The sequence below is a fragment of the Marmota monax genome, unplaced genomic scaffold, assembly GCF_021218885.2.
Source record: "Marmota monax isolate L192 unplaced genomic scaffold, Marmota_monax_Labrador192_F-V1.1 WCK01_AAM20220418_F8-fsc00008, whole genome shotgun sequence".
NCBI lineage: Eukaryota > Metazoa > Chordata > Mammalia > Rodentia > Sciuridae > Marmota > Marmota monax.
In genome coordinates, this window is record NW_026694432.1 from 4,821,118 (window position 1) to 4,836,507 (window position 15,390).

At 37.0% G+C, this 15,390-nt stretch overlaps 1 protein-coding gene and 1 pseudogene across 5 annotated transcripts in view; one reads left to right on the forward strand and one right to left on the reverse strand.

Annotated features, from left to right (window-relative positions):
• Positions 1-390: 390 nt before the first annotated feature.
• Positions 391-15,390, forward strand: part of Ipp (intracisternal A particle-promoted polypeptide) — a 37,031-nt gene continuing 22,031 nt past the window's right edge. For 3 of the 5 annotated variants that reach the window (XM_058570791.1, XM_058570794.1, XM_058570793.1), the window contains exons 1-4: positions 391-532; positions 2,940-3,028; positions 3,650-3,991; positions 9,629-10,060. In XM_058570791.1, coding sequence (XP_058426774.1) covers positions 3,700-3,991; positions 9,629-10,060 — 724 coding nt within the window. In that variant the 5' untranslated portion in view covers positions 391-532; positions 2,940-3,028; positions 3,650-3,699. Of the gene's footprint in view, positions 533-631; positions 1,085-2,939; positions 3,029-3,649; positions 3,992-9,628; positions 10,061-15,390 lie in introns of those variants that run through there. The other 2 variants (XM_058570792.1, XM_046469344.2) reach the window with 2 other exon arrangements.
• LOC124110192 (small nuclear ribonucleoprotein G-like) lies at positions 14,540-14,945 on the reverse strand (annotated as a pseudogene).

A 15,390-nucleotide genomic window follows, 5' to 3' on the forward strand; every position in this document is an offset into this window, starting at 1 on the left:
ACTGGGATTTAAAAAAAAGTTTAAAAGTCACTAATATGACAGATTATGAGGTTCAACAGTGAAAAAAAACTAGGCGCTCGGAGTTCTCCATTTCCTCAAGTAATTCCTTCAGTGCTGCACTCAGACAAGCAGAGCTCAGAAAATAATCTGAGACGGGTCGAGAGGCACAATTTCTATCTGGCAACACTGAGGTCCGCGTTCTGACTGGGACGCCACAGGAATACAGAGCGTGGTCGGAATGGAAAGGGCGAGCGGGCCAACCCCAGCCAGCAGGAGGACCGGCTTGCCACCCGGCCGGGCGCCCCCGGGGAGGCGAGCCCAGTCCCAGGGCCACAGCGGGGCGTACAGCGCGAGCGGAAGAACCCGGCGCATGCGCAGAGAAAAGCCAGGCGGCGGGCCTGGCTTCCAGCCCTCTGGGGACCGCACCACCCAGTCACTCCGCCGGGTTTTCCCCCGCCGTCTCCGCGCCTGTGCGGGTCACGACTGCGCGCGCAGGGCCTGAGCCGGCGCCGGCGGGAAGGGGAAGCGGCGGGTAAGAAGGGCCTGCGCCCGCGGTGCGACTGTGATGGGTCTGGGAACTTCCACTTCTGCTGTGTCCGGCTGTGTCCGGCTCTGAGGACCCGGGAGGACTGGACGGAGAGGAGCTCTGGAACTGGTTTCTTTTCTCCTGTCCTGTCGCCTCAGGCGTACCTCTGGCAGTGTTTTCTCCCTCACTGGAGCGTCCTTTTATTTGGAAAGCTGAGGCCTCTGCTCTCCCCGCTGCACTGGAGAAAAAGGGGCCATGTCCCTGGCTGCCCTGCTGCCCCCTCAGTCGTTTGAGATCCCTTGCCTGCCCTTTCGGAAGCTGCGGATTGAGTGTCCACCTTTAGTGTTGCAGGAGGTTATGGGTAGTTCTATAGGTCCGGCCCCCTAAGCCAAGCACTTAGAACCTCAGTTTTGTTTTTCTGGTTTTTCTTTCTCTCCCTCCTTCCTTTTCTCTCCCACCATCTACCCTCTTCTCCGACAGTCCAGAATTCTTTCTGACACAGTTTGCTGAAGCAGTTTCCAGATACTCTCTGCGTGCATCCAAGGCCAGTAAACACAGGTCTTTACTTCTCAATAATCTGTCTTTCAAGTTTGGGTCGCTTGAGGCATGGTCTTACATCCCTCTGCAATGTCCCAGGATCCTGCTCTTTTCCTTTGGAAAAAGGATCACCCCGCCTGCCACCTTTTGGAATGAGGGACTCCACTGGCAGCGGGATAGTGTCAGCAGATACTAAGAAAGTAGTAGGATTTCTGCTGTATGCCACCAGAGTGGGTTATTCAGCACTCTTTCTGGTAGCAGGAGGCAACATTTTAATTGAGTGGCTGTGCTTGATGCTTTAAGTAGGGGATGAAGGGGTTACCCTGTAGCTGAACCACTGGGGTTCAAAATCTGCTGACAGGGAGAAATCTGAAACCAGAGAAAAGATTGAAAACATTGTCATGTTTAACAACATCTGCTAGTTGTTAAATTAAATGTACATGCTGGGGCTGGGGTTGTGGCTCAGTAGTGGAGTGCTTGCCTAGCAAGGGTGAGTCACTGGGTTCAATCCTCATCATCAAATAAAAATTAATAAATAAAAAGTATTGTATCCATCTACAATTAAAGAAAATGTACATGCTGATGTGAAGTTTTAGCAGCTACCTTAGAACCATCCAAATTTTTCAATAAGTTAATTCCTAGATAGTCATGATAATTGGCTTAGTTATTTTAACTTTGATAAGCTTGACTGGATACTATAAATGGAACTATTTTACCTAATGTCAGCCCAATCATTTCTTTCAATCTTACTTTGAATTCTCCTTGCTACCTAAATTATAAAACCTTAGTCATTTTAGGTTTCCTTTCTGCTTTCTTTCCATATCTCTTATATTAGAGGATATTATGATTTCTTTATTCTAAAAAGTAATTTGGATTTATCCCTTAGATTCTCATTCCTGACACCGTTTTTTTAAAAATATTTTTTAATTGTAGATGGACACAATATCTTTACTTTATTTATTTTTATGTGATGCTGAGGATCAAACTCAGTGCCTCACACTTGCTAGGCAAGTGTTCTACCATTGAGCCCCAGCCCCTCTAACACTGTTTAATAGAAGTTTGTTATCTCTTAGATCCTGCCTCTGAAAAACCATACAGTTCTGAAATATGGCTGTTGTTCATGTTTATTTTTGTTAAACCTATGAAAATTCAGGTCCGAATTTCTGTGCTTGGGTTTCAAGGCCCTTTCTCTATAACGTAGGCTAATAAATTCTTTGTAATGTGATATGGTGGAAAAAGCCATGGACTTAGAGTCAGACCACCTGGATTCAGATGAAACTGTCATTATACTAAAACTGTATCTTTGGGGAAACTTTGAGCTTAATGAAATTTCCTTCTCTCTCATCTTAGATAAGATTGTCTTTTTTCCCCCCACTTCTTAATTATTGTGAGAATTACAATTAGTATGTAAAGAAGCTAAAGTAAACAAAAACCAACCTAAGTTATTATTTCTCATTGTATTTCTCAATTGTTTAACAAACATTTGAAAAGCTAATATATGTTGAGATAGGTACTAGAGCTATGAAAGGTAGTCCTTCCCTACCCTTAAGGGACCCTCTTTCAAAAAACTGTGTGTGTGTGTGTGTGTGTGTTGGGATTAGAATGTTAGGGTATCTGACAAGATAGGGTGAGACAAGGGCTATAAAATAGGTGTAAGCTTAAGGTGATCACCAAACCCAGAGGGGTGAGGGACAGGGAATGCTTCCTGTAGAAAGTTATATTTGAACATAGGCTAGATTACCACAAAGATCCAGAAAGACTTTTGTGTGTTAAGGGAAGCAAACAAATTGAAGAATTTTAAGTAGACATTTGGACTGATCACAATGTTTTATTTTATTTTTTTAAAGCTCTTTCTTTCTCTCTGTCTTGGTTGTAGATGGATGCAATACCTTTATTTTATTTATTTATTTATTTATTTATTTTATGTGGTGCTGAGAATCGAACCCAGTTCCTCACACATGCAAGGCAAGTACTCAACTACTGAGCTACAACCCCAGACCCTCATTTATTATTATTATTATTTTTTTTTTAAGTTGTAGAATGACCCAGTACCTTTATTTATTTATATGTGGTACTGAAGGTTGAACCCAGGGCCTCACACATGCTAGGCAAGTGCTCTACCACTGAGCCACAAACCCAGCCCTTATTAATTTATTTTTATGTGATGCTGAGGTTCAAACCCAGTGCCTCACATGTGCTAGGCGAATGCTCTACCACTGAGCCACAACCCCAGCCATGATCATAATTTATTTTTGAAAGTTCATTCTGGCTGTGATGTGTGCTTCCTTACTGCAGTGTGCAAAAACTTTGCGATTGTGCCTTATTTTCTTTACCCAGAGGAGCATATGAACTCTCCTCATACTTTAATGCTGTTTATCTTTTAGTATCCAATTCAGGCCCCATTTCTTCTGTGAGATAGCTCCAAATGTTTTAGCACCCATTATTTATTCTCTTCACCCATTATTTATTCACAAGATTTAGTCCTGTTTGTTTCATGTGTATTTGATATCCCTAAGTAAATTATAAGCTTAAGGAATTTTAAATACAAAAACATGTTTTTTGATCTCTTTGTATTTTGTTTTTCAGGGTAAGAGCAGACTATGGGCAATAGTCCTTTTAATTAATCTGCGATCATTATGGCGAACGAAGGCCATTCCAAGGCTGGTGATAATCCATTTTCATCAGACAAACATGCTCAACTCATCTTGGCCCAGATCAATAAAATGAGAAATGGACAGCATTTTTGTGATGTGCAGTTGCAAGTTGGGAAGGAAACTTTTAATGTTCATCGACTAGTTTTGGCTGCTAGTAGTCCATACTTTGCAGCTTTGTTCACTGGAGGAATGAGAGAGTCCTCAAAAGATGTTGTGCAGATTCTAGGAATTGAAGCTGGAATCTTTCAGTTACTTCTGGATTTCATTTACACAGGTATGTTACATGAGCCTGTTGCTTTGAGTGAAGAATGATACAATCACTCATACTCTGTGATAGGAACAGAAGTCTATCTAACTTACATGGAAGGTAACTTAGTAAACTTCAAAAAGTTTTTTTTTTTTTTTAGGTGAGATCTCACTTTGTTATCCAGGCTAGCCTTGAATTCTCAGGCTCAAGTGGTCCTTCTGCCTTATCTTCTGGAGTATTGAGGACCATAGTTACACACCATGTCCAGCAAAAGTTCTCATATTTTGACCCAATACTCCTTTTCTAGGAATCCTAAGGAATTAACTAATGATGCAGGCAAATATTTGTGAACCACATTTTTGTGTGTGTATGAACCACAATTTTATTGTGACATTATTTATAATAATATATAATTGGATGCAATGTAATTGTCTCTCAGTGGGTTGTGCAATTAAATAAATCATGGTGTGTGTGTGTGTGTGTGTGTGTGTGTAATGGACTATTTCTTAGAACCTGATGAAAATCTACAAAAATATGGTTTCATGGGAGAAAGTTTATAATATACTAAATGAAAAAAATGAGAATATAAATTCAACCTAAATTTTGCAAAAAAAATGTTGTGTGCATGAGAAAGAGATTAGAATGTTGATAGTGTTTATCAACAGGTGGTTGAATATACAAATATTCTTATTTTACCCTTCCCCCCTCAAACTGTTTATAATCAGCATGCATTATTTTAGTTAAAACTTATTTTTAAAACATTTTGAAGCATTTCTATGACATTAAAAAATGCATATAAGAACTAAATATAGTCTTAAATGATATGCAACATTCATATGCATGGATACAAGAGTTGAAAGAAATACACTGAAGTGTTAATACAGTGTGTCTGTGATGGAAAATGTGTGATTTTCCTTTTATTTTTATGCTTTTCTGTTTAAAAGTTTTTTCCACAGTGAATATATATTACTCTTAAAATCAGAAAAAAAAAGTTTGAAAACAAAACCTGTTTATTTGGGTTAGTTTTGACAATATACTATGCTCTTCTCCTTTTTTTTTTTTTTTTTCATTTTTGATTGAACCCAGGGTGCTTAACCACTGAGCTACACCCCCAGCACCTTTTAGTTTTTTTTAATTTTAAGACAGGGTCTTCTTGCTAAGTTGCTTAAGGACTTTCCAAGTTGTTGAGGCTGGACTCAAATTTGCAATCCTCCTGATTCAGCCTCCAAGTCACTGTGATTACAGGCATGTGCCACCAATGCTGCTTACTGTGCTGTTCAAGAGACTACTTTGTACAAGATAAACAAAGTATTGTTTTTTTCATGCATGGCATTTAAATATACAAAGTGACAAAAAGTGATTTCTTTTCTCTGTATTGTTTCATATTCCTTTTTTGGAAAATTTTAGAAAAACAATGATAATCTTAATTTGGGGACTATAATTAATTATCTTTTATTTGCTAAAAACAGTGCAGTTCTTACATTGAGGGATTCTTGAACTCATTACTCCAAATGACTTGTATAGGCTAATTAAACTCCTTCCTAAATTCTTCCTGCTTCATTTATTTGGAAAAAAAAATGAATCAGCCCAAATTAATCCATAGAATTAGTATTGAACAATATAAAAACAGAAGAAATATCAGAAGTTGTCTATTCTGCTTCTGTTGTCTGACTGTAGCAACAAGATATTTAGTGGAAAAAATGTTCATTCATGGCTTCATCACCATATTGCTGGTGATGAGCACTTCCATCAAAGAAGTTAAAGGTGGTCCGCCAAGAACTAAAAGCTATCGAGCACATTGGGGTAAAATAATATTGTGGAGGATTGACATTTGAGGTAAAATCAGTTACCAGTTATTTCCAACAGCATTTAGCTGCTGGAAATAGACATAACATAGCTTGCTAATATAGGAGTTTATTTTTCCACAAAAATAAATACATAGTAGGCATTCCAAGCCTGATGTGGTGGCTTTATAATATTATTAGTGTCCAAATATTTAAAAAAAAAATTTTTTTTAGTTGTAGATGGACACCGTACCTTTATTTCATTTATTTATTTTTATGTGGTACTGAGGATTGAACCCAGTGTTTCACACTTGCTAGGCAAGCACTTTACCACTGAGCTACAACCCCAGCCCCTAGTGTCCAAATATTCTAATATTTTGCTCCATTATCTATAGGTTATAGCATCCACTCTCTTACTCACTAACCTCCAGCCAGGAGGGAGGAAGGGAGAAAGACAAAACGGTCTGCCATATGAATCAATGTTTTTTAAAATTTTTCTGGTAGTCCTTCCTAACAACTACTGCCTGTATGCTGAGGGTCATACTCATTTAACATTTCATATCTATCTGCAGTTTTCAGCAGGGCATAGTTGCCACCCAAAACAAAATCAAGTTTCTCTTAGTAAGGATGAAATTAAAATGTATTGAGACAGGGAAATTTGTAGTCTTTGACACAATTAGTTCTTACAATAATGTTCTTTTATTTTCATTGTAATACCATTTCTTATTTTGGCATGTGGGGACAGCAAATGTATTATTCAATTTATCTCTCCTTTGATCTCTCTTTCTTTACTAACCATTCACAATTCTAAGGTGTCTTTTTTTTAATATTTATTTTTTAGGTGTAGATGGACACAACACAGTGCCTTTATTTTTATGTGGTGCTGAGGATCAAACCCGGGTCCCACCCATGCTAGGCAAATGCTCTACTGCTGAGCCACAATCCCAGCCCTAAGGTGTCTTAATGTGTATTTCTCATCTTAGATTTTTATGCACTTCACTTGGAGTCTACTGACTTGGGTTTGAGATCTAACTATGGCACTAATTAACTGAGTGATACTAGACATTTCATTTAACATTAGTCAATCATTCATTCATTCTTTTAACAAATATCTATTGAATCCATTTTTTAGTTAGGCGCTGGAATATGACAGTAAATGAGACAAAGTCTCTGCCTTAACAGAGCTTTATAGTTGTGCAGGTTAGGTGCTTACAAAATACAAATAAGCCTGTGAGTATCTCTTTTTCTTTATTTGTAAAGTGGAGAACATAGCACTTTATAGTTCATGTAAAGGTTGAATGAGATAAATTTTAGCAAACATGAAAGTCCTTAGTAAACTATAAAGTTCTGTTAAGTTGAAGGGCATTCTTTTCTTACTCTCAAGCAACTCTTGGTATTTTCCATCTAATAGTAGTCATTCAGTCCTCTTACATCGAAACCCATGATCTGATCTTATCCAAATTTGCAGTGAATTCCCATTCATTCCAGTAGTCTAACCTCAGTTTTCTCTGTAGCCCCTACCACCGACTCCCCTGACTTGCTGGATTTCATTTTTTATACTTTTGGAAAATTTTCAGTTTGCATTCATTGAGCCATATCCTTCCTTTCACCTTAATCTATTTGGCCATTTATAAAAAAAAAACATTTTTTAGTTTTTGATGGACCTTTATTTTATTTATTTGTATGTGGTGCTGAAAATCAAACCCAGTGCCTCACGCATGCTAGGCAAGTGCTCTATCACTGAGCCACAACCCCAGCCCCTATTTGTCCATTCTTTCATTAAATTTTTTTTTTTTTTTGGTACCAAGGGATTGAACCCAGGGATGCTTTACCACCACGCTACATTCCCAGCCATTTTTATTTGTGGAGACAGGATCTTGCTAAGTTGCTGAGGCTGGCTTTGAATTCGCAATCCTCCTGCTTCAGCCTCCCAAGCTGCTGGAATTACAGCCATGTGCCACCATGCCCAGCTCATTAAAAAAAAAAATTATGAGTATCTAATATGTTTTGAGCATTAGGAATACAGAGGGGGCAAGACTTGCCTTGACAGACTTTATAAATCTAATCAGGAAAACAAACTTTGGACAAAAAGTTTAATGAAGTGATTATAATAAAAGGCATAAAGTAAAAGGAAAGTGTGAGATGGAATGGAGAGTTTATTCTTTTTTTTTTTAAACTTTTTAAAATAACATTTATTTATTTATGTGCTGCTGAGGATTGAACGCAGTGCCTCACACATGGTAGGCAAGCACTCTACCACTGAGCCACAACCCCAGCCCCAAGAGTTTATTCTTATTATGTAGGATAATTACAGTGATTTCTGTCCCCTATTAAATATAATTAGCTCTTTGATGTCCTCCCAAAGTCATTATGTAATTTAAAACACTTTATCATAATTGAAGATCAAGAGCCAGGCGCTGTGGCACATGCCTGTAATCACAGCAGCTCAGGAGGCTGAGGCAGGAGGATTGAGAGTTCAGAGCCAGCCTCAGCAACTGTGAGGTGCTAATCAACTCAGTGAGACCCTGTCTCTAAATAAAATACAAAATAGGGCTGGGGATGTGGCTCAATGGTCGAGTGTCCCTGAGTTCAAACCCTGGTACCTCCCCACCACCAAAAAATAACAATTGATGATAAAGCCTTTATCTTACTTTCCCTAGTTCCTTAGCGATGTTTGTTACATACCTGTATGTTTATGTGAAAAGAATGTACTTTAGCCGAACACGGTGGTGCTGGCCTATAATCCCAGCTACTCAGGAGGCTGAAGCAGAAGGATCAAAAATTTGAGGCCATGGGCTGGAGTTGTGGCTCAGTGGTGGAGCGCTTGCCTCGTACATGTAAGGCATTGGGTTCAATCTTCAGCACCACATAAAAACAAATAAGTAAAAATAAAGGTGTTGTGTCCATCTACAATTAATAAAACATTAAAAAATTTTTTGAGGCCAGACTGCAATTTATCAAGACCCTATCTCAAAATTAAATTTTTATTAAAATATTTATGTTTTTAGTTTTCATGGACACAACATCCCCATTTCATTTTTATGTGGTGCTGAGGATCGAACCCAGCGCCCCACACATGCCAGGCGAGTGTGTTACCGCTTTAGCCACATCCCCAGCCCAAAATTAAACTTTTTTTTTATTTTTAAAATATTTTTTAGATGTTGACGGACCTTTATTTTATTCATTTATTTATATGCGGTGCTGAGAATCTAACCCAGGGCCTCACACATGCTAGGCAAGTGCTCTACCACTGAGCCACAACTCCAGCCCTCAAAATTAAACTTTTTAAAAAGGACTGGGGATGTAGAACACTTTGCTAGTATATGGTAGGTTACTGGACTTGACTCCCAGTACTGTAAAATCCAAAGGAAACCAACAAACCAAAAACATGGATTTAGATGTTCCTTGCTTAGCCATTTAAGATGGGGGAAAGTTACTTAAACTTTCTGATTCTGTTTCCTTAGTACAATAATAATAAAAATGATACTTTCCATTGTGAGTCATAGTAAAGGTTAAATAAGTGTATGAAGGAATTAATACTGTGTCTGGTTCATTATAAGTATTCCAAAATGTTAATATCATTTTTATTTTAAGTTTTATGCTCATTCCAAAAATCCTTTGTTGCCTTTTTACTAAACTTTTATTTTGCAAACAATAAACTCTTTTTTGTAGAATTTAACCTTTATTTTATTTATTTGTTTTTATGAGGTGCTGAAGATCAAACCCAATGCCTCACACGTTAGGCAAGTGCTCTACTACTGAGCTACAACCCCAGCCCCCCTGACATTAAGCTCTTAATGTAGTCAAGTAAAATATTTTTTGAGTATGGTAAATCAAATGTTTTTATCTTATTGGCTATTTTGTCTCCCTACTTCCCCAGGTATAGTGAACATAGCTGTGAACAATGTTCAGGAGTTGATTGTCGCAGCGGACATGCTACAATTAACTGAAGTTGTTAATCTTTGCTGTGAATTTCTCAAAGGACAAGTTGATCCATTGAACTGCATTGGAATCTTTCAGTTCTCTGAGCAAATTGCCTGCCATGATCTTTTGGAATTCACAGAAAACTACATCCATGTCCATTTCTTGGAGGTTCATAATGGGGAAGAGTTCCTGGCACTTACAAAAGATCAGCTGATCAAAATATTACGAAGTGAAGAGCTTAGCATTGAGGATGAATATCAGGTCTTCTTAGCTGCAATGCAATGGATTCTGAAAGATCTGGGAAAGAGAAGAAAACATGTGGTAGAAGTGCTGGACCCAATTCGATTCCCTTTATTACCTCCTCAGAGACTTTTAAAGTATATAGAAGGTAACTTTCTCACTGTCTATCAAATTAATTGATCATCAAATGGCTTTTTCTCTGAAATGTAATAGTGTTTTCATTTTTTGATTCAGTAACACATCTATTGAAATTATGTAAGGTACAACTTTGGTGAGTAGACAGTATTTTGATATTTCTACTCCCTATTTTAATGAAATTCTTATATATCTTTTTCTGAAATTAATAAAACAGATTAGTGTTATAAAGTTACTGACAAAACTAACAATGATCTGCTATTGTTGATGGTACTAATTATTTCAAGATAAGATTTCCTTTTACCATTCTGAAATTTTCAGCAAATCTTAATATTTAAGGAAAATGCTTATATTAAAAACAAAAGCAAAACTGAATAAATGCCTCTCACTATAAAATGAATTTTATATTGATATAATATCATAGCCTCTGAGTAGCCTTTGAATCAGCTTTAAATCCCCGCTTTGCTGGGGATTGAACCTTGGACCTTATACATGTTAGGCAAGTGCTCTTCCATTGAGCTGTATTCCCAGGCCCAAAGCTAAACTTCTTTCTGAAAATATTTGTACCATAGCATAAAATGGGTTTTAATCTGTATATTAGAGATATTATAAAATTTAAATTTCTTTTAAAAAAGTTCTTTATATTTTAAAGATTTGATACTTTTACTGTCCTCATGCATTAAAACATTAGGTTGTAACAATTACAGATGATCTTCCTACAAATTAAATAACACTAGTAAGCATCAAAGGTGTAATTCTGTGAAGAAATTATTTTGAATAATTGCTAGTTTTTCTCCACTCTTGGCAGTGTTAAGAGAATTTTGTAGGTTTTTTTTTGAGTGATATTTTTATTAGTACATATAGTGTTAATTGTTACTTGCAATAGTTATTTCCTATACAGTTGCCACAAACACTAAATTAGCAAATATCGAGCTATTTCTCCTAGATGATATATGGAGTTAGCTTCCTACAAGCCTCTGGTCACAACATTTTTGCTCTCCAATCAATACGAAGCTTTATTTTATGTGTATTTTAATCTAAAAATACCTTAACACATATTGTTGATTTATTAACATTGAACTCATGGCCAAGCACTATAACTTATTCCTGAATGAAACTTGCCTAATACAAATAGTCTACCCTCAGATTCCTTGGTAAATTGGTTCCTGAACCCCCAAGGATACACAAATCCACACATGCTTAAGCCGTTTATATAAATGGTATTTTCATATGACCAACACAATCCTTCCATGTATTTTATATCATCTCTCTATATAATGCAAATGCTATATAAATAGTTATTGTACTGTTTTGTGTAGGGAATAATGACAAGAAGAAAGTCTGTACATGTTTAGTACAGATAATATTTTTTCCCAATTATTTTTATCTGCCATTGGTTGAATACATGATATAGAACCAACAGATATGCAGAGCCAACTATGTTTTCCCTGTGAGGCTCATAATAGCCTTGGTGCACATGGGAATACTACATAGTACTTGAGTACTAGAGTTGGGGACTATTTTAAACAGCAAAATCAACAAAAAGAAAAAAATTGCAAAAAACATGGCCTAAAGTAGACTGAAAAAGGTGGTTATTTACATTCTAAGAGCTGTAATAACAAGGCAGAGTGAATCCTTCTTCAATCTCATCCAGAAAGTACATATGAGATGATTCAAATTTTTTGCCATTCTGCACATGTCGATGAACAACTACAAAAGTACTCCAAATATTAATTTGGGGGTTAAAATACTTTTTAGTGAGTAGGGGTTATTCACAAATAGGGACTCCTCAATTAATGAGGACTGGCTGTATTTAAATGCTAAAACAAGGGAGAGGAATTACCCATACATACTTTTGTATGAGTCATGTGAAAATTTAGGAATGGATAAAGGTTTTTTTGTCTGGGTTGGCTTTTCTCAAGTGCCCAGGATAGAGAGTGCTAAGGGGAAATTCCTTTGCTAGGAGCAAGGCAGGGTTACCCATATTGGGGCTTGTTTTCCTACAGCTTTTTGTGATTAAAATTAAGTCTACCACTGTTTTGTTTTGTTTTTAGTACTAGAGTTTTAACCCAGCGGTGCTTTACCATTGAGATACATCCCCAGCCTTTTTTATTTTTCATATCAATTCAGAGTCTTGCTAAGTTACTTAGGGTCTTATTAAGTTGCTGAGGCTGTCCTCGAACTTGCAATCCTCCTGCCTCAGTCTCCTGAGCCAGTGGGAGTATAAGCATACATCATCGTACTGGGCTCTTCCACTGTTTTTTAAGCAGGCCCAGTAGTTATCATATGAAGGTATTTTACTGGAGGAAAAATCTTCAATGTGTCAGGGAGAAGTAAATTGTGGAGTGTGTGTGTGTGTGTGTGTGTTGTGTGGGAAATTGAACCCAGGGACACTACCTGGGTTCACTACTCAGCTACATCTGTAGCCCTGTTAATTTTTAAGTTTTGACACAGGGTATCACTAAGTGCCCAGGTTGGTCTTTCACTTGTGATCCTCTTGCTTCAGCCTCTGGAGTTGCTGGGATTACAGGCATGCACCTGCATGCTGGGCTGAAATTGAGGATTTTTAAAAAGTCAACATTAATATTTTTCAACTTCGAAACTTTGGTTATATTTTAGAAAATATTGGCAATCTATTAGAGAAAAACAAGACGACTCCACCACAAAATTCAGAGAAGGAGCAAAATACTTAACCTAAGTAATTAAATTACATTATGTGAATGTGTAGACTTTTCTGCCTAATTTGTGGCATATGCTTATTATAAAAAGTGTAGGTAATACAAATATATAAAAAGCAACAAACAGGAGCTGGGTGCAGTGGCTCACAGTTATAATCCTAGCAACTCTGAAGGCTGATGCAGGAGGATTGCAAGTTTGAGACCACAGGGCAACTTAGAGATAACCTATCTCAAAATAATGTGTGTGTGTGTGTGTATGTTATAATAATACATAATATAGGGGCTGGAATTGTGGCTCAGCGGTAGAGCGCTCACCTAGGATGGGCGGGACCCGGGTTCGATTCTCAGCACCACATAAAAATAAAGGCATTGTGTTATGTCCATCTACAAAAAAGATTCATATTCTCTCTCTCTCTTTAAAAAAAATACACAATATATATTATATATTTTATATATATATATATATATATATATATATATATATGCACACACACACACACACACATATATGTGTATAAAAAGGCTCAATGGTAAAATGCATGCAAGAGCAAGGTCCTGGGTTTGATCCCTAGCACTACAAAGTAAAACAATAAGTCACCCAAAGTCTGTTCCTTAGAAATAGCCAGTTTTAATTCATATATAGGAAATATGTGATATAGAGGAGGATTGATGATAGGTAGTTCGTTGGATGGTCTTTAGAAAAAAAATTTAGTAAGAATAAGAATCATGGTACATGTACCATTTATAATATAAAAATTTAGTTAAATTTCACTAAAAGTTAACAAGAATAAGAATCCTGGGCTGGGGCTGTAGCTCAGTGGTAGAGCACTTGCCTAGCATGTGTGAGGAGGCATGCTAGGTTCGATCCTTAATACCACATCAATCCTAGGTTCGATCCTTAGCACCACATAAAAATAAACAAATAAAATAAAGGCATTCTGTCCATCATCAACTACAAAAAAATTTTTAAAAAGAGAATTTTTTTATATATACTATTTATAATATAAAAATTTAGTTTAATTTCACTAAAAATTAACAAAAGAAGAAATAGAAGCAATAATTAATTTCCAATAAGTATTTCTTCATCTCAAGAAATAATCTTAAAGGTTCATATGAAATTAAGGGCAAAATTATTTAAAGATGAAAGCATAGTTCCATATTTTTAAAAAAATTTTTTAGTTGTTGATGGACCTTTATTTTATTTATTTATATGTGATGCTGAGAATCAAACCCAGTGCCTCACACATGTGAGGCAAGCACTGTACCACTGAGCCATGACCCCAGCCCATATTTAAATATTTTTTAAATATTTTTTTTTAGTTGTAGATGGACGCAATACCTTTATTTTATTTATTTTTATTTTTATGTGGTGCTGGGGATCGAACCCAGTGCTTCACGCATACTAGGGAAGCACTCTACCATAGTACAATCCCAGCCCCATAGTTCCATATTAAAACAGTTATCAAACTCTGGTAAGAAAAATGAGGTACTTAGCATTTTTATTTTTCTTCTTTCCTACTCTCGGTCAAGATTTATAGCCTTTATTTATATAGGTATTTGCAATCATGATTCCCTTAGTTCTATGCCATTATCTCTGTACTTAAATAAATTTGATGATCTCCACCAGGTTTTCTTCCACCGAGTGCGGTGGCACATGCCTGTAATCCTAGCAGCTTGGGAGACTGAGGCAAGAGGATTGCCAGTTCAAAGCTAGCCTCAGCAATGGCAAGGGCTAAGTAACTCAGTGAGACCCTGTCTCTAATAAAATACAAAATAGGGCTGGAGATGTGGCTCAGTGGTTGAGTGCCCCTGAGTTCAATCCTTGGTACCCCCCCACCAAAGTTTATTTAACAAAAAGCTTAATATGAAAATATACATGCCCTGATTTTTACATCCTAGTTTTAAATAGGCCTTTTGGAAAAGGGTCATAGATTTCTCTGCTAAACAGCCATTTTTTTAATACTCATTCCAAGACTTCTAACATGATGATTCTATTTCCTAGTATTATCACCATTCCATTGTTGTTCTGTTCCCCACTAGTTGCCATCTCCATCCTCATCTATCACAAGATTCATGAAAGGGTCAAATCCCCACAATATTCCTTGGACATGTCTGCCACCATTTATTTTCAATGATAACTTCTCTTCCATAAATGTTTTCAGCTTGAGAGGGTAGAGCTTTGCTCTTGTTGCCTATTCAGCAGGCTCAGAGATGCTTTGAGACAGAATTGGCAGCCTCTTCACACTATTTCGGTCTTATTATTGGTCTTGAATCAAAGCCTACTTAACCTACCTAGAAATGTATTCCAAGAGTATGGTCCTGTAAAGAACCCCACCATGCTGGAGATCCAGCCCAGGTTCTGGTGCCTGCTAGGCAAACATTTCATTCCTAAGCTATACCTCCAGCTAAGACTTTTTCTTTTAATGGTTTAGTTTCCTCAACTTTCTTCTGAGTTTTGCTTTTTCATTGTTCATCCTTTCTCCAAATTTTTAATTATTGGTGGGAATTCTCCAGAGTTTATTATTTGACCTTTCCTCAAAATTCTTGTGGGATGTAGAGATAAAGCTAGGGAAATAGAAACAAACTAAGAGACAGTCCCTTATTAGCATATATAGTGCTTTGTGCAAATTAGAAAACAGTGCTCTTTTATTGGGGCTAGGTCTTA